The sequence below is a fragment of the Mizuhopecten yessoensis genome, unplaced genomic scaffold, assembly GCF_002113885.1.
Source record: "Mizuhopecten yessoensis strain PY_sf001 unplaced genomic scaffold, ASM211388v2 scaffold6683, whole genome shotgun sequence".
NCBI classification, from domain to species: domain Eukaryota; kingdom Metazoa; phylum Mollusca; class Bivalvia; order Pectinida; family Pectinidae; genus Mizuhopecten; species Mizuhopecten yessoensis.
Window position 1 is genome coordinate 1,048,899 of NW_018406672.1, and position 19,929 is coordinate 1,068,827.

The following is a 19,929-nucleotide window of genomic DNA, read 5'->3' on the forward strand; positions in this document are numbered from 1 at the left end:
ACATCGCATATTCTGTTTGAAATCAATTAAATTCAAGGTGAAAGCATATAGTTAAGATGCCCCGTAATCCTGCAATATTTCCATAGTATTTGGTCTTTTTATCTTTATTATGCTCACAATAATCAGGAAACCATATTATAGGCATTTATGGCATGTGATGATCAAAGATTATAATTTAATTTAAGTTTCAAATTATGTTCAACAACACTTAAAAGTTTCTCATATATGGAACTGTATAAACAAATGTTATAGAGCCGTAGTAGTTATCTCCCCTGGTCGATGAAAACTGTACTACAATGTACATGTATAAGTATTTATAAGCTTATTATAAATGCATACAAGACAATCTATGTTGAGATACCATAATAAAACATTATCCACCGTAAAGATGCAAGTTCTGACCTTAGTGTTCTTGAATCACAAACATCTAGTGCACAACAACCATCTCTAAATCCAGCAAAATAATAGCAAACTTTCATTATACAGTTGTAATGAATCTGAATAATTTTAAGTCAATTGGGAGCAAAATCAGGGATTTCCAGTTTACTAGTTGGACACTCTACCAAATATGCTTAATTGATGAGAAATTCTCCCTAGTAGTCGGCAGGAAGCTGTCAGTGGTTTAACCAAGGTGACATCCAATTATAAGCAGCAGAGACGTATATATACGTCTCTATACGTCTCTGTAATCATTGACTCGAAGATCTGTCAGGAAAATTCATACATCAAAACATAATTAGAGGATTTCTTACATGTATGCATAAATACGAAAAGTACAAAATGTATTTATAAATGATACGAGCTTGTATATATAGCAAGACAGACATGTATTATGTTTTTGATCTGTAAAATTTCACCATGTTTCTGACAGAAATGAGCTGTAAAGTACAATTATCAACGGTATTAGATAACATGCTTTTAATAGTGCTGGCTTAAATTCAATCAACTTCCTACTAAAACTAATTTTCATAAAAGTGCAATTTTCTACTACAGAGAGGTGTGCCTCGATTCATGTTGTTTCAATTTAACTTCTCTGGAAGTGTATATTAAGATGTATCCATGATATACACTAAAATGTTTGCACTTTACATGCATGCTTCAACAGCCTTAATTAAATTCACTTTTTTAACAATCAAAACTTACTACATTTAACGACCCTATAGCATAAAAGGAAAAAAAAACAAGAAAATCAATTAACACATTTATAAAACCATCAGTGCGTGATCGTGAAGTCCTCCGACTCAAGTTTCACAAGAGTTCTTATATTTAATGGAAATTCCATATTTGAACCTTTTCCATTAGAAAAGTTAATTGAAAATGATTTTCTTTAGAAATCACTTAATTATTAGAACTTTCTCAATCATGATAGAAATGTTCATGAAACTGGGGTCAGACTCACCTACCTGACTTGGATAAATTTCTTTACATCAAAGAAAGAAATGCAAGAAAGATGAAAATATTGTCCATTTTTTTCACTGTGGCATCTTGCTCCATTTTCCTACTCTACATAAGTTTTTGTAGAGCTGAACAAGTGGTCAGCCCACACAGATGTAGGAACTTCTGGTTTATAGGGCAGATATTAATGGATCTCTGCAAATGCCATTCACAAAAACTTTTGGCAGCTAGCTTCTAGTGAGGATCGAATGTTTTGTATATATATGATAGGTTTGTAGGCTACACACTACTATACAGTGTACCTACACAGACCAGATTTCACAACACAGAGGGGTGCCGGAAGCACAGATGGAGTGCAGAGGACAGATGATCTACATTTTTTTTATAATGATATATATCTTCTTATAAGTAATAAAATCATACAGTAAATATTCCTTAATTTTGACTATATCATTTAATGTATTATTTACTGTTATTGTCTGAACATGAAGAGAAATAAAAAGGGCCAGAACGATTCACTCTTACGGGTCACCAATTCAGTTATATCTCCTACAGCGTGGCTGCAGGTCTGGTGTATCCCATGCCACTGCATGATAACACGAAGTGACTATGTAATGAGTAGAGGGGTGGGGGCATGCAGTGATAATCCTGGAGGGGGCCTTGGGGCCATTAACCCCTCAAAACTGAAATAGACCCCATCATGGACCAATTTTCTTTCAATTTTACATATAATAAAAGGAATATAAGCGAGATGCTTCAATATTGCTTAAGATTAATGGCAATTTATAGTGACTCTTACTGACCCAATCTGGTTCTTTGATAGTTAACTCTTTCTTAATTGACAGCTGTGTGTACATGTTGATAAAGTTGTGTTAAAAGTTGTTAATGCAGTGGATGGAGAATCCCAGATAAATTTGTTATACAATATATATATATATATATATATGCATTAACTCATTCACCCCTGAAGTTTCATAATGAACTATTCCAACCTTTCAATTGGAAGAGTTCAAATGGGTATACAGGGGTGAATAAGTTACTTGTAATGAAGGTAAATTTCTTGGTCAACAAAGTAAAAAGCATAGAGGATGGAAAACCAATGCCGGAGGTACAACTGTATGGCCTAGTTCAGAATTAATCGTGACTAGGATATCTAATAAATAATTTGGGTATATATATATATACTACCAGTGATAGACGTATGGAGGAGATAAATTCAAATTCAGCACTTCTATGTTTTATCAGAGACATTTACTATAGTACAACCTTATCGGGAGATCTCCATGTGTCTGCAGCCTTGTTGGACAAACTGATAACCGTGTCAAGGTTCACTGCAAGATAACATATCTCCAAATAGTTGTTTTAAGCATACATCTACATAGGAGGCTTCCTCTACTATATTATGTTGACCTACAAAAGTAAAAAAAAAAAAGATACAGATGAAAATACAGATTATGGCCGCAAGAAATTAAAGAATAGAGACTGTGTGGGGATCAGGGTTTCCCTAGAAATTCTCATAGCTATTCATAACAAATTGATCAGTTTATATTATATTTCTGTTTGTAATAAATATAACCAGCTGGACACTATAAACTACCAGATTTATCCGGATCTTTTCCAACAAATGCTTGCTTGTGGCTTTAAATTTTGGTCAATACAGTTGTGAAACTAATTATTATCATAAAACTTTAAAAGCTTAGTATATTTTCTAAAAGAAAATTTGATTGTAAGCCACAGACTTACTATTAAACAAGATCCAACCGAAACTGGAGCTGTTACAAATGTGCCCAAAACTCTCCCTGAAGTCTCAAATAAAATATTGCAACAGTGCTGTAACATTTATGCCTGTAAGATAAGTTCTTTTTGGTGGGAAACTCGCCAAATAAATCTTCAACTTGTGGATACAAACATACCAACCAACCAGAGGCAAAGGCTGCATGCAGTCATCCTGAATTCTAAAACTTACAAGTAAGCCATTTGTCATCGAGTGACTTAAAGCAAGGAGGGTAAAATAGTAATAAAAGATGAAAATAACCTCTGCCAGGGCTTTAAATCAGGCTAGCTAGTTCACCATTTTTTATAAACTAGAACAATTGTCATCTTTCATCTACACTAGCTTGATGTACTCAAAAATGCTGTTAAAAATTGTGTCCATGCACATTTATCACATGATTCATATTAATTATAATTGTTAAAGATATTTCACAAGTTTATTTATCGGAATCATCTATATATATATATGTTAACTGAAATATATTTATTCTTAAACATTTCTACATCACAATTGAAGGATACAGAATCTTGCTTTAAATCTATTTTATTTATAACAATAAAAAAGAATAAAAACTAAAAAAAAAATCATTATGAAAATGATATATATCAATACTCTGTAAAGCAATATATGCCATATTTATGAATGTCAGTGCAGGCCATAATAAATATATATATTACATGTACTAACGTTAACTCTACTGACTTATTAGTAGCTTAGCTATATATATAGCACCTGTTGCTAGTGAACACATGTACATGTGCAGGTGGTGATTGGAGGAAAGAATCACGTACCACCCAATATATCTCCAGCGGGTGCTAAAAACCATGGAGTTATTTACCAATATTCTAATTTTGAGGTATCCCCGAAGTTTAAATCAGTTGGGTCTATCTGGAATGTTTAGAACTCTTTAAATAAACAATTCAAAGAAAACTTCAATCTCATGCATGTACCTCATATACATTGTGGGAGAATATAAGTAGAACATATATATCCTGCAGTCTTGATGTAGACTAGGTTGACAACAGTTAAACAGATTAGAGATATTATCTTTGTCGTTTTTTATGTTGAAAATGAAAGATCTAGAATTCTCTGCCAAAATCAATAGATTATAAAAAAAACTTTACACACAAGTTCTCAAAAATGTTACTTGTGCATGCACAGACACATATTACAGTATGTAATTTTTATGTAGACCGCTGTTATGCATTAGTCTAGCATTTGCTCGTTATACAAACCATGTTCATGTTTCATGTTCTTACTTATTCATGGGTCCGCTGTTTCCGCTACATCTGTGAAAAGAATGCAAAGTTTAGTCTCCAGTTAGCTTAAATGGTCTTAAATGAGGATACATCTAACAAAAATCAACCTATTAACATCCACGTTCACCATTATACATATATCGGGTTTTTTGGTAAATTATCTGTTTGATCTACCTACATGCATGCTTAATGAATCACAATCGGTTGCTATTTAAGATCGTGCACCTGTTTGACACAATTAGAATTTCGCGCCATCTGTCGACTCTATTTTATGTGTCGTCACCAATATAGTTCAACAAAAGTAGTGACGTCATATAGCAACAACACACAGCATTTTCATGGCGGCATAGCTGTATCAATAACCATAACAGCTAAAGCAGGTAGATCGTACGATATAGAATAAATGTCGATGATTCTATTATTCATGGCTAATATATAGGCACATTTTAACCCACTATAGGCATCTAGGAAGTCATTAGAGGGACCAACGCGACGAACTTGCATGACATTCACTTAATGTATCGCGAGCTGATTGTGTTTATAACGTTGGACATCAAATCATCGCCATCAGTGTACCATTTGCTTTCTTTATCACTAATGTCACATGTGTAATCGTGTTTCAATAGCGCTAGATCAATATGTTGTTACTCAAAAGCTGGCATATTTGTGTTGTGTATGTGTTCATAACTATATGGGGCACATAACTATATATATATATCAATATCATACAACATGATTTATATCGAAATTTGTGAAGTACGTACGGACGTAGGAGTAATCGAAGGATCTAAGTTGATATCATAATGTTTAGAATAGGTTAAGTTGTTAAAACACCACTATCCTAAGTGATTAATTAAATAGAATACTGTATTATAACTTTTCAATTTTGTTTTTTCCATATTGCAGGTGTCAACAATGGGTAAAAAGGTCAAAGAAGATAAGAAACCTCCTCCAGATGATGTGGTAACTATTTTTAATTTGTTCTTTGTTCTGAAACTTGTGTGCGTACTGACTATAAACTGTTGGACCTGACTGGTAGATTTTTGTTAGGTCCAACAAACACTAAATCATTACCTTATAAATGTCTTATGAATAAATATGTCAGATTTTATCGTTAAGGATATGGTTAATTGTCATTCCAGACATACCCACTTGCTTAGATATGGCGCTCATTGTCTACTTTCACTCCCGAAACCCCAATATCATAACTGAAAAAAGAATGATTGAAATAATGTATTGCATATGTTAATTATACAGACATCCAATTAAAGCATTATGAAAAAGCTGCAGGTCTATGTCCATGATGGTCTAGTGATTGTTTCCAGTACTGAGTGGTGTACCTCAAAATGTTATAATTTCTGGAACAGGCTAATAAAACAGTCATACTGGAAAAGGCAGCAAAAATGCTGCTGGATATCTATGATGTCTTACATATTTTGGTTTAGGTAAACAATCCAGAAAATATTATTATTATTTCTCTTTAGATAACCTTTCAATTTCTGTTTGGTGTTCCGTGTGTATAATACTAATAGGACTATAGGTTGATCATAGGTGACCAGATACATACATGTAGCTTATATGATCAGTTGGTGAAATCGAAGCAGTTGTCTCTAAACTGTATTATATAATAATTACCCTTTTTCACATTAAGTGAATAAGAAAAAAATTGGAAAGTATACTTTAACAAAAATTTGTTTCAGAAATGTTTTGAGGTCAAATTACATTGTGACAGTGCTGCTTATAATAATAACTGTAAAAAACTAAATATATTCCTGCATTTTTTTTCAGTTTGATGTGGTGGCCCTTGAAAGTCGTCAGGCTGGGACGGTGGTTCTGATGCTGAACAGCCCAGAAGAGGAAGTTCAGGCCAAAGCTTGCGAGGCTATTTACAAGTTTGTGGAGAAATGTAAATATACAAATTTCCCTGATCTAACATGATTGAAAACAAACACACAGAGACGTCTGGTTTTGGAATAAATTCAAAATGAATTCTCAAAGTATTTCTGAAATTACTTGTGGGGGGTTTTTTATCCTAAAAAGAACAAATGAGTGACATGGGTTCCATTGTTCATTTAGGTATAAAGTGTTTATTTTTTTCTATGAGTTCCAAATCTGAATCCATGTAAAAATAAAAGTAAATAAATAAAAAGCAGTTAAAGTTGGCAAACAGTTCAAGTTCTTTTAACAACAGTTACAACTTGCATTTTGGTGAGCTGTTATCCATGGGTTGGACACCTGGAATTGGAGGCAGTTTCCGTTTGCCCTTAAACATTATACAGATGTTTACAATAGTTGTACTCTTGTCACTGTAAAATGTTCTTGTGCTGTCAAATTTTCTTTATATATATTTGTATATAAAATGAAATAATGTAGGTTGGATAGATAATATTTAAACATTCATCACTGCTCTTAAAAAAAATAAAAGCTTAGTGCATGTTAATTGATTATAAACGTCCCCTTAGATTGGTTGATATCTTGGAACCTAGACTGATAATCTAATAACATCTTTCTTTACAGGTGACGAGAACAGGAAGCTGCTCCTAGATTTGGGGGCCGGAGATCCTTTGTTACAGCTGATGCAGAGTGAGGACAGACTTGTCCGCAGGAATGCCTGCATGGCTATGGGCTCAATGACAGCTCAGCGTAAGTTTTGACACTGATTTCTCACAAAAAGAACAATTAAAACCATTAAACCTCCAATTAGTTAACTGTATTAATATTTTTTATATTTATTGTTTACAACACATTTGAAGGAATTTTTCATATTGCAAGTAAAGTATTTTTCTTGAATTCTCAAAAAATGAGTAATTGTGATTGGTTAAGAAAATCCTTAGTTTTGAAGATGATCTTTTTTAAGAATTGTGAAAATATTTTTGACGGATTCTCTTTTTTTATTAGAAGTTACAGTAATTAAGTCAACCTTTTCTTACATAAAGAATGTCAAAATCTTAACTAATTAGTTAAAATATTAATTTCTTTTGTCAAAATATCAACTTCAGACCTGCTATCTGACCATCTCCATGAATATGGTTAGCATAACTTAGCAAGATATCAATTCTTTAATAATTAATGTTTATATTTTTGCTTGATTATCTTAAATTTTCGTGCAAATCTGCATTATAGCTGATGTACGGAAATACCTGAGGAAAAAAGACAGAAGTATCCCCATCTTTATTGCCTTGTTAGCACCAGAAGGTAGGTATTTTTGTTAAATGCATTGGGTTAGATATGAGGGAAATGAAAATTTTACTGAGACAAAGAAAATTATACTTGATGCAGAGACATAAGTATCATATCAGTCGCTGCTAAACTACATCCAGACGTGGAAAACCTACTTCTAGTGCTTACAGTATTGATTGGAAGAATGATAGGGGAAGGGGGGGGGGGGGTATATTTTTTGGGTTATAACAGTGACATAAAAAAAAATGGGATTTTTGTTGACACTTTTGGTACCATTTGCTTCTCATGAATTTATGATGCATTAGAATTATCAAGATAAGAAGTAGTTGTGAAATTCTATATAAACTCATTCACCCCTGAAGTTTCATCATGAACTATTCCAACCTTTGAATTGGAAGGGTTCAAATGTGTCTTCAGGGGTGAATGAGTTAATTGGAGAAAAAACTATCATGCAATTTTGAATGGTTTACATTATTCAAAATTTAACATATTTTATTCAATTTCAAGATAGTTTTAGGAACCTACAATTTGTACTGTATAAGAAATTGATATATATTTTTGTTTTGTGAAATGTCTACAGAAGACTCAGTATGTCACGAGTTCTCAGCCCTGGGCCTGTCCAACATGGCAACAGAATTCAGTAGCAAGTCGGCAATCTACGAAAATGGTGGAATAGAGCCACTGGTCAAATGTCTTAACTCTAATGATCCAGACGTCCAGAAAAATGGCATTGAAGCTCTCGCACAGATGATGATGGTAAGGCAAAATAGAGAAAAAAATATTGTGCATATCTGTTTTATCAGAAAGTTTTATACATATTGAAGAGTTCGTTATTATAGTAAAATAGCCATACTTCACTATTTATCAATGTTGTTAGGAAATACCTAGAGATAAAAGAAAGCAATTAAATACATTCAAGTTGATATGCATAGAAATAAACTGCCTGTGCCTGTGTGAAAACCAACAAATGATTTCAAATTATTTTTAAAACAAATTGGGTTTTTGAAATGGCCAAGAGCATAATCAATTTCACCTGTGCATCTCTGTGAATATAATTTTCTTTATCAATTGAAAACAAAATTACAATAAGAAATAGAATTTGAAGCATATGTGATTTATGTATAGTTTGAATTTTCAACAAAATAAAATTTACGTAATTCTTTGCTCAATTGTCAGGACTACCAGACACGAGCGTCCATCAAGGATGCAGAAGGGTTAGCTCCCATGTTGGACCTCCTCAAGTCAGATTTTCAAATTGTCCAGAAACTTGCACTGCTGGCATTGGACAGGGCATCACAAGACGGTAAGGTCTTAGCTATTTATCTCATTGACATGAGAGGATGCTGTCAATTTTTATTTTTCACATTATGGGCAATTTTCTGTTTTTACCTCATTACGAGTAGTTTTTTCCTCACAATGTGAAGCCATATATACGGTAGTAATCAAATGGGAAAAATAATAATTCATGTAATGGGACAGATATTGATAGATTGTAATACTAGGTAAAATATATTTTTGTATTAAACCTAGAAATGAATGCATTGTCCTTACCAAGTAATCAGAGTCTATTCATAAAAAAATTGATGATGAACAAGCAATGGATTGGTTAGTAACTGATATATTTTATATATTTTTCACTTTGTTTTCTGTTATTGAGAAAGTTTTTATCAAATTTTTTGTATAAGTCTTTGCTTACAATAAAAAAATGTTTGGAAATGGACAGAATTAGAAGTAATGAGGTTTTCTGTGAAAGCAATCCCCATCCATTTTTTCTGAAGAACCCCATAAATATTGACTATTAGACTGGCCCCTGTCTCTAGCATATTGAATTCTTCATAAAAAAATTGGACTTGCAATATAAATCACTTGGATGACGATGTCTGATTCTGAATCCTAAGTTTCAAACCAGGGTGAGATCATGATCAGCTAGCAGAAAATTGCAGCTGGAAATTTATACAAAAATTACTTAGGGGCTGGTAGCAAGTGTAAATCAACTATATACAGTAGAACTTATCAGTTTGGTTAAGCAACACCTTAATTTTCAAGACTTTTTTCTTCATATGGTTGATAATCCATATTTTGACACCGGTTCTGTGTAAAATACAGCTTTCCTAGCTATTTTAACCCTTTCACCACTGTAGACCATAATGGACTCATCCAGATCAATGCATGGAAGAGTTTACTAAAGTTACACAGGGGTGAAAGGGTTAAGTAATAACATCTATGTATTCGTAGCACAGTTAAGGGGTTATGGACAATGGTATTATAGGCATGCAACATTGGGAAATTAAGATTGACTTTTCTGTTAATTTACAGAAAGGATATGTGTGAAGTGTTTCCTAATGTCATCATTTTATAAAATGTAAAGGTCTTTGAATAACGTAGATATTGAATTATTTGTAGATTGTGTACCACTTAGTAATCAAAGTTGTATATACACACCAGACATCCTCAGGGAAATGTAGAAATACATGTACATACTTGACAGTGATTGGTTTGAAATTAAGTGGAACTTGCACCTCCTTTGAATTTATGTAATAAAATCTCTTTGCGAGAAATCATTTAAATCATCAATAACATTTCTTCTTAAGAGTTTAACTTTTAAATAAGAGATTGTCAGCGTACATGAGAACATTTGATGTTCTCATTAGTGCTTAATTATAAACTTTCTTTTTTAATTAATGATATAAAAAATTATATATTTTGAATCTTGCCCTTTAAATTGCTTTCCCAGGGGAATTAACTTCTGATTGATATAGGGTTGTCTGAGATTTCTCTCAGTTTGATGTACAAGTTGTATTAAAGTAAGTATGAAGTTTTTCAACTGTAGAATGTAAACCTGTTTTTAATGAAGCAGGTTTGTATGACCCTGTCTGGCACCCTGGGCGGGGAGGGAAAAGTGTGGGAGTCGGCTTGTTACTGATACGATATAATAAATATCGAGTGATGTCTGCACATGTGTTAACTATCCACTGTTACATGTCTGGAGTATAAAATTGTCTGAATGGGACATAAGTGTAAAGGTCTGCATTCAATTTACAGTAAAGCAGTTTACACTTGACATAAAATTAAGGGAAAAGACGAAGTATAATTTTTACAACCAAAACAGTTGTCATAAATTTTGTCAAACGTTTACCAAAAAAATGTATTTTTTCTGTTTTTGTTGCTTTTTAGCTTCTTTTGAGATATATATTCATTCACATCGTATCACTTAACTAAGAATGAGCATGTATTCTGAAAAATCTATAAAATGAAACCAAAATGAAAATTCTAAGCCCCCTCAATGTACTGGATGAAGTCTAATGGGAGTGTTGTCTTGTTAAAATCTTAACCAATCTACCATAAAATTCTATCTCCCAAAATTAAATTCAGGTGTGAACATTTTCTGTATTTTTCTATCTGCCATTGTAGCTGATAATCGTGGAGCCCTAAGGGAGTTAGAGGCCATGTCCAGACTGATAGACTTTGTGGCCAAACCCGAGCTGAATGACCTTCACGTAATGGCTGTCATGGTCCTGTCAAACCTTCTAGAGGATTTGGAAAGCTTGGAGGTAGACCTTTATTTCTTTTGAAATTGCCAATTAAATCCAATTTTGCAGTTAAAACATCAATGAATCCGGTGGTCTACCCTTTATAGCCAGGGACAGCATCGGCCACCCGTTGTTCTTCACTCATGTGTCAAGGCTGGTTGCCCGTTGTTTTTTAGTAAATGTTACACTGTAAATCATTTAAATTTCCCAGATACACCTTTTTTTTTTTTAAATTATGCTTCAAATAGCTTATTCATGAGGATTTGTATGAATCACAAAATGAACAGCAAATGTATATTGTTCCTTTAAACTTGTCTGAATAAATATCAGCAAGATATTTAATTTTTCATATATACATTGTACCTTGGTATATATATATACTCTCCTTGGAAAAGAAACACAGAAATCTAACAAACTAACTGTAAGATTTTTGTTTTGAAATACTAAAAGATTGAAAAGAGTCAGACTGATCATCTATGTCTCTAGTTGTGCCCATTAAAAAGACCCACATTTTTGTATTTTCTCACCAATCTGCTATTCCTACATTCCAGGAGGCTTAAATCAGTTATCATAATTTTTTTTAAGTTTCTACATCATTAAGTTGATACTATTCATTTAAAAGTTCACATAGGATTTGCATCATTTATTCTCTTCCCTTTACCTTAATATACTCTACAAAAAGTTTCTGTACTTCCTGTAGGAGGTAAAGGAGACTGGGGGACTTAAACGTCTGGTAGCCCTCATCACGGACCAAACCCCACCCGAGGAGGAGCCCAAGGGTGGGAAGGGCGAGAAAAAGGCCGGCTCAAGAGCTGCAAAGAAGAGTGCCAAGGATGGTAAAATAATAGCTTTTCTTTCAGTTATGATATAATCGCAGAAATGTTTTAAAAGATGTACACTTTCAGTCATTTATATCATTCAGTTAAATGTGTCATATTGGTGATGTAAAATTATCTCAATGTGAGGTTTTTATATACAAAATATTTATTTCTTAATATTTCAACGCTATGGTAGGAAAGTAGACAAAAGTTTGTGTTATTTACTTATTTATTTCTTGCAAAGGCAGTATAGAATGACTTTCTGCTTCTTAGCTAGTTTGTAGCAAGGACAACCAGCTTTCAGAAACAAATCATAGTTTTTTCGGTTGGTCTACTTTAATTATTTCATTAATTTTTATAATAATAATAATTGAAGGTTAATTCTTATATACCGCTTTATCACAACCTAGTTCGTAGGTCGTCTCAAAGCGGTTCACAAATTATAGAAACTATCTTGCCTTTATCAGTAGTTTTTAAGAATTTTATTATTCTTTAATTATTTTTGAAGATTTCAAAATGTAGCATTATAACATAAATTCGAAATTTGTTCATAATTTATCATATGCCGCATGAAAGTTTTAGAAATAAACCGTAATATCAAGTTAAGTTTTGAATACTTGTATTCCGCAGGTAAAAAGGGTGGATCAGAACCAGAAAAAGATGATACACCTCCAGGGGAAGCTATCATCCCCACCTTACCAGATGTGAAGATGAGTGCAGCCAAAGCCATCGCTAGGTCAGCCAGGAATTGTAGGTTTTGGTCATAGGGAAAACAGAGTTACCTCCCTTGTATTAATAAAAACCAGGCCAGACTTTTTTGCATTTCAGAAAGAACATGTCAGTATAGATAAAACAACACTCATGCACATATCAGGACGATAAAATTTATATTTCAATTGTGCTTTGTGACAGAATTAAAAAATCAACAGGATTGCAGGATATTGTTACTTTTGATTTTATTTTTTAATTTTTTTCAAGATTTTGAAATGTTAGCTCAAATCTTTAACCCAAGATTTTAAGTATTGTAAGTATATATTGAATCTGTCAAAACTGAAACCTCTCTATTTCTAATATGTAGTCTAATAGAAGTATGGATATGGGTTCAGTTTAGACAGGTAACCACAGGTGATAGTATAGGTTAATTTTGTGGTTGTGACCTGCAAAGATGCATGTCATTTAGCATACAGGTATGCAGTTTTCAGTATGAAATTTAATCTTTTTGTTTGCTGCAGATTTCAAGTCTTTGCCACAACTAAGATAATGCAACCAGTTGTATTAAATCTGAGTGATGTAGAACATTAACAATAAGTAGTCATTAACATTGTTATGTGGTGTTTCAGCTGAGAACAGAAAGATCTTACATGAACAGGAGGCGGAGAAGATGTTGATACACCTACTGGCCCACGAGTCTTCGGAGGTACAGACAGCGGCCGCACAGGCCCTAGCCGTCATGTCGGAGAATCTCATGTCAAAGGATTCCATCAGAGAATGGGGTAATGATCAGAAAATTTCCAGGAAAATATTATGATAAGTCCTGAAGACTTTAAAGAATCACAATTGCTCAATGAAAGTTTTTAAAAAATACAACATTTGCGGTGCTTTCACTTCATATACTTATTAAAAATCATAGTAATCCAACATTTACATTATCAAATTTGTGATGAAATGATAAAATCTTGGTGGAAGAGGATAGGGCCGAATATCAGATGCTAAACTATGCAAAAAAGTACTTACTACAAATTTCATTTCTACAGAATGTCAGAGGATGATGTAAATAGAAATATGTGTTAAATTAGAATGTTGATATTGGTGATAAACTTTCATTCTTGTAACTTGTGTATCTAAACAGTTTGTCTTTAAATCTCTGTCTTTTCAGATGGTATGCAGCCATTAATCAAACTACTCAACTCTGATAATGGAGATGTAAAAGAGGGCGCATCTCTGGCTCTGGCCAATCTCACGACCTCCAACAGTACAAACTGTCAGTACGTATCTAACACTAGCTAATTTTACGACCTCCAACAGTACTAACTGTCAGTACATATCTAACACTAGCTAATTTTACGACCTCCAACAGTACAAACTGTCATTATGTATCAAACACTAGCTAATCTTACGACTTCAAACAATACAAACTGTCAGTATGTATCTAACACTAGCTAATTTTACGACCTCCAACAATACAAACTGTCAGTATGTATCTAACACTAGCTAATCTCACGACCTCCAACAATACAGTACGCATCTAGCACTAGCTTATCTCACGACCTATAACAATACAAACTGTCAGTACGTATCTAACACTAGCTAATCTCACGACCTCCAGCAGTACAAACTGTCAGTACGTATCTAACACTAGCTAATTTTACGACCTCCAATAGTACAAACTGTCATTATGTATCAAACACTAGCTAATCTTACGACTTCAAACAGTACAAACTGTCAGTATGTATCTAACACTAGCTAATCTCACGCCCTCCAACAATACAGTACGAATCTAGCACTAGCTAATTTCACGACCTCCAACAATACAAACTGTCAGTATGTATCTAACACTAGCTAATCTCACGACCTCCAACAATACAGTACGAATCTAGCACTAGCTAATCTCACGACCTCCAACAATACAAACTGTCAGTACGTATCTAACACTAGCTAATCTCACGACTTCCAACAGTACCAACTGTCAGTACGTATCTAGCACATAGCTATTCTCACAACCTCCAACGCTACAAATACTTTAGAGCAAGGTAGCAGAGTCAGTGTCTTGAAAAATTCAGACAACATCAGAATATTCTACTGTGAAATGATATTGCCTTTTTCTAGTTAAACATTAAAGAGATCAATTCATTTTCAGGGAAGTCAGTAATTTTGGTGGTACAGAAACTTTGATAAACTTGTTGACCGACCCGCGGGAGGAGGCAGTGGCTAATGCAGCGTGTGTCCTCACCAACATGGCCACTGAAGAAGCTCTGCGAGTGGAAGCCCAAGGAAAAGGGGTCGTCACCACCCTTATAGAGGGCCTGAAGTCAAAGTAAGTACTTCTCAAGTTAAAGCCCAGGGAAAAGGGGTCAGCTCCACCCTTATAGAGGGTCTGAAGTCAAAGTAAGTACCACTCAAGTTAAAGCCCAAGGAAAAGGGGTCGTCACCACCCTTATAGAGGGCCTGAAGTCAAAGTAAGTACCACTCAAGTTAAAGCCCAGGGAAAAGGGGTCAGCACCACCCTTATTGAGGGCCTGAAGTCAAAGTAAGTACTACTCAAGTTAAAGCCCAGGGAAAAGGGGTCGTCACCACCCTTATTGAGGGCCTGAAGTCAAAGTAAGTACCACTCAAGTTAAAGCCCAGGGAAAAGGGGTCGGCACCACCCTTATTGAGGGCCTGAAGTCAAAGTAAGTACTACTCACATTGAGGCTCAAGGAAAAGGGGTTGTCAACCACAAAGAGGTCCAGGGGGAGGGGGTTGTCAGAATTCTCATAGAGGGCCTCAAGTCAAGTTACTGCGATATCCTGTTATATTTACACCATTTGTCCAGCAAAATGTTGGAGTTATGTTGGTATTTGACAATATATTAAGCAAGACATTGTACAGAAAGAAAGTCAAGGGGACCATGAAATATTTTGACCATGAGTGATGTGGCAAGTGAAAATAGAGGTATTTTATCAAGGCTTTACTGTAGATTTCACTGTCACTTAAATTCCTGTTAGGTACCACCCGAAAGTGCAGGGGAATTTTTTTTTTTACCACCCGGGGGGGGGTTGTCCAGTCAAGGTAGGTACTACCTCCATAAAAGGCCACAATTCCAGGTACATGTAGGAACCAGAATATGTTGGGGATTTAGGTGTTTAAGTTTTTTAGTTTATAATCATGATATGAAGTTGTGTCTCCCTTAAAAGAATTTTGATTCCACGATTTTTCCAAAAGTTATTGCCGTTTGTTCATTTCAGTATTTGAATTTTTGTCCCGAGATCTTCTCCTACATTCTTTGACGGATTTCTTTGAAACTTAGTAGGCTTAATAATCATGATATGTTGTTGTGTTTCCTTGAAAAGAATTTTGATTCAATAATTTATGCAAAAGTTATTGCCCTTTGTTCATTTCGGTATTTGATTTTTTGTCCGGAGATTTTCTCCTACATTTTCTATAGCATGTCAGTTAACCACTCTTAGAATGATGCAGATCTTATTTTATTGTAGGAAAGTATATAACACTATCATAATGGCATTCAACGGGCGTATATTGTTCCGATGCGCGGTACTCTTGTTGTTTTTACTGCGTGTCATTACCTCTCCACTATTGTGTGTTTGACAGAAACACAATGGTCCAGGCGAAGACGTCGCTGTGTATAGCCGCCTACGTGTGTGATTCAGACTCGAGAGCAGAGTTCCGAAACGCAAGTGGAATTGAACACCTAGTCATCCTTTTACATTCTGGGAACGATGAAGTGCGGCGGAATGCGTCATGGGCTATCACAGTGTGTGCCGTAGACGAACCTACGGCCACAGAAGTGTGTAAACTGGGGTAAGTATTTTAATTACCGTTTGGATGATTAAAAGATTATAAATACCATTTTATGTCGTTTCCTGATAACATTTGTTAAATACAAAAATTGACAACTCAAGTCGCACACAATACATACATATAAGAAAAAAGGATAGCAAACTAGGGTGCTACGTTTATATGAAAAAGTTTGCTTATATCCTTTAAATTTGTCATACATGCATCAAAACATTTAAGTACTGCATTTAATACAAAACTATTAGTTTATTTATTTTTGATGTCATACTTTTCCCTCTCACTTTTACAGAGGTATGGATATCCTGCAAGAAATCCAGGTGTCGGGCACCAGGAAGAATCCATTTGCGGAAGCAGCCTTGGAACGTCTCCTAGACAGCAATCTGTCTGCCAAATATGCTCTGACAGGAAACCTTAGTAAGTCCTTGTCAATTAAGTACACCCAACAAAAAAAACATTTTTTTTTTATTTATTTTAAGTCCTTATATTTATTGTCAGTTTAAGTTCACCCTCACATGAAACCTTACTGAGTCTTTATTGTCAGGTAAGTACGCCCTCACATTAGATATCAGTAAGTATATATTTTTTTCAAATAATAAGCTGTTTAATTAACTCATTCATCCCTGAAATTTTGTAATGAACTATTCCAACCTTTGAATTGGAAGAGTTCAAATGTGTCTTCATTGGTGAATGAGTTAAAAAAAAATGTTTTACAGTAAATGAGCCAAAAATTGTGAAAGTGAACACGATTGATAAAGGATGTACGTAGGGTATGTGTTATTGGGATGTGTGCTTGTACTATAGATACATACATTTTGTTACAGGTTCAACAAACCTCACAGAGAACGGTTTCTATGATGCCGGCCAGCTGAGATCCGGAAGCAAGTTCATGACACTTGTGGATTGCTGTAAACAAGAACTGAATGACAAGCGTGCCATTCTATTGGTCAATGCCAAACCAGCGTAGGTGTCTACTGCAAAATTAAAAATTTGATTGACAATTTATTTATGATATTTCAATGAATATGTCTATACTGTGCATCATACCAGGACATTATTTAATAAGTAATCAGCACTTGGTCCAGTCGGCAATACCAAGAGAATTTACCATAACTACATGTATAGCCATAATTATTCTTTTAACCTTTTCACCCTTATGCAACTTTAGTAGACTCTCTCGTGCATTGATGTTCCTGTGTCAATCCAAAATGGCTATTTGTTTCCCCAAACCTGTTTCGATAAACAGCTTACATGGTCATAATTGTATGTAATGGGAGCTGTTTATAATATGAATATTTTACCATGTATCAGCTTATTTTGGATATAGATATATTTTGCTCTTCCGGCAATTAAAGTGGTGAAATCACTTTTTTTTTTACATCTGTTTGACCACGCATGGTGGCAGACTGTACAAGAAGAAAAAAAGAGAAAATTAAAAGATAATATTTGATTTTGAACTGATTCATTTAACCTGCATTATGGAAAATAAGCTGATATTCAGTACATCATTAACTGACTTGTGTGTGATCTGTGGATTGTCTAAACATGTATTTACATTGGCTGTGTGATATGTATGGTTGATGGATATAATATCAATGATTGTATTGACCTTCTCCAAATTTCAAACAAAATGTATTCAGGACTTTGGTAGATTTTTCTTTTTTATTGACTTCAGTTATTTTAAAATTTGCTTCAGAAAGCAAATTATTTCTAAAAAGATAAAAAAAAAAAAAAAAAAAAAAAAAAAAAAACCTAAATATTTATACTAGCAAACTTTCGGAAATTTCCATGGGGTAGATTCTGCATGCTCAGAATTAAATCATAAATAAAATGTGTGTATTATACATACCCCCTAGACACAAAATAACCCTTTAAAATCATAAATGACATATTTTGAGTTGTTCTTTTAGATGAAATCATTAGATCTTAGAATATAGGAACAGTTCAACAAATTCACTGGTTGAAAACACTAAATCGAAGGGTCCAAAATTGGGAGTCTCTTTCCTAAATAGGGAGGGTCGGCAAGATGAATTCTGGAGATTCGTATGTGATTTAGGAAAGGTCTTTGGTGAAGGGTGTGTTGTGTATATATACGTGTGGTGTCATCTGTGTTCCCAGCCCGGCCGCGCAACAGTCCTTGACCCAACAGGAAGTAGAAGTCAAACAGGAGAGCTCCAAGACAAGTGTCTCCGGGAAGTCCTCTAGAACGGGACGTGAATCTAAAGCGTATGTATCAAAGAGAAGTCATGACATAAACAATTCAGTTGTATCCTCTGCTACTTCTGCCTTAATTAGAACGTTTTCTGAGGCCAGTAAATTTTAAAAATTTGCTACTGTAGATTTTATTATTAGTTAATAGATGTTTTTTTCTGTTCATTTGAATTCAAGTTTTACTGCATTCCCTGGTACAGGTCACTGCTTTGAGTAGAATAGACTTCATATAATTTACTGTTACGAAACAGATTTATCTCATCTCAGTCTTACAAGTTTTAAAAGGCCAAACTAGCATATTTTTTTGGTGGGGAAGGGATCTATTTTTTTCTTTAAATAAAATGTCAACAAAATTAAGATCAGAGCTGAACGTATTTTTTTTGGTGGGTTTGGGATCTATTTTCCTCTTGAAAAAAGACATCAACAAAGTTAAGATCAAAGCTGCATTTATTGTAATGTCAAATATTTATTTTCATATATTTTTTTTATTTTTTTTGGCCTTTTTCTTGATTATTTTGACTATTTCTAATTGATAATCACCATACACATATCAGATTCTATAATATTTTGTTGCAATATTGAGTTAATTTTTAATTTCTAGTTCGTTTATATGAAACTGTTTTATGATACTGTAGATTTAAATTACCAGGTACCTTTAATCTATTCCTAATTTGAGTTTTACTCTTATCATACAATGTCATTATCTTAATCTTATACTCAATACTGTAACTTTATATCTTTGATAGTAGAAATTTATTTTTAGCTCACCTAGCCCGAAGGGCCAAGTGAGCTTATCCCATGGTGCAGCGTCCGGCGTCCGGCGTCCGTCATCCGTCGTCCGTCAACTTTTTCCTTTAAAATGCTACTTGTCCTGAATGGCTCAGAGGATTTTGACCAAATTTGGTCAGGAGCATCATTGGCCAAAGGGTTCTCAGTTTTGTATAAACGGAGGGTATAACCCCCCTGGGGGCAGAGGGGCGGGGCCAAATAAGGGGAAAATAGGTAAATCTTTAAAAATCTTCTTCTTCTCAACCAATAGAAGGATTTTGACCAAATTTGTCCTAGAGCATCTTTGGACAAAGGAGACTCAAGTTTGTATAAACGGAGGGTGTGGCCTCTTTGGGGGCAGAGGGGCGGGGCCAAATAGGGGAAGTAGAGGATTTTTTCTCTCCTACTATACAAGTGAAGGGATTTAAACCAAATGCAGTCTGAAGCTTGGTCAGGAGCATCATTGGCCAAAGGGTTCTCAG

The 19,929-nt window shown here is 34.3% G+C and overlaps 2 protein-coding genes across 4 annotated transcripts in view; one reads left to right on the forward strand and one right to left on the reverse strand.

Moving 5' to 3' along the window:
• LOC110452430 (rho GTPase-activating protein 7-like) overlaps positions 1-4,634 on the reverse strand; it is a 215,867-nt gene extending 211,233 nt beyond the window's left edge. Inside the window, exons 1-2 of the mRNA XM_021500950.1 lie at positions 4,607-4,634; positions 4,429-4,458 (exon numbers count right to left, since the gene is read on the reverse strand). The gene's annotated coding sequence lies outside the window, so the exon portion shown is untranslated. The remainder of the gene's footprint in view (positions 1-4,428; positions 4,459-4,606) is intronic.
• Positions 4,635-4,732: 98 nt separating this feature from the next.
• The window catches only part of LOC110452431 (armadillo repeat-containing protein 3-like), a 24,866-nt gene continuing 9,669 nt past the window's right edge, over positions 4,733-19,929 (forward strand). For all 3 annotated transcript variants that reach the window (XM_021500957.1, XM_021500958.1, XM_021500959.1), the window contains exons 1-17: positions 4,733-4,808; positions 5,335-5,391; positions 6,217-6,334; positions 6,946-7,071; positions 7,552-7,623; positions 8,189-8,364; positions 8,785-8,911; positions 11,020-11,159; positions 11,839-11,974; positions 12,587-12,706; positions 13,297-13,449; positions 13,833-13,941; positions 14,814-14,990; positions 16,265-16,474; positions 16,761-16,885; positions 17,293-17,431; positions 18,587-18,694. In XM_021500957.1, coding sequence (XP_021356632.1) covers positions 5,344-5,391; positions 6,217-6,334; positions 6,946-7,071; positions 7,552-7,623; positions 8,189-8,364; positions 8,785-8,911; positions 11,020-11,159; positions 11,839-11,974; positions 12,587-12,706; positions 13,297-13,449; positions 13,833-13,941; positions 14,814-14,990; positions 16,265-16,474; positions 16,761-16,885; positions 17,293-17,431; positions 18,587-18,694 — 2,084 coding nt within the window. In that variant the 5' untranslated portion in view covers positions 4,733-4,808; positions 5,335-5,343. The remainder of the gene's footprint in view (positions 4,809-5,334; positions 5,392-6,216; positions 6,335-6,945; positions 7,072-7,551; positions 7,624-8,188; positions 8,365-8,784; positions 8,912-11,019; positions 11,160-11,838; positions 11,975-12,586; positions 12,707-13,296; positions 13,450-13,832; positions 13,942-14,813; positions 14,991-16,264; positions 16,475-16,760; positions 16,886-17,292; positions 17,432-18,586; positions 18,695-19,929) is intronic.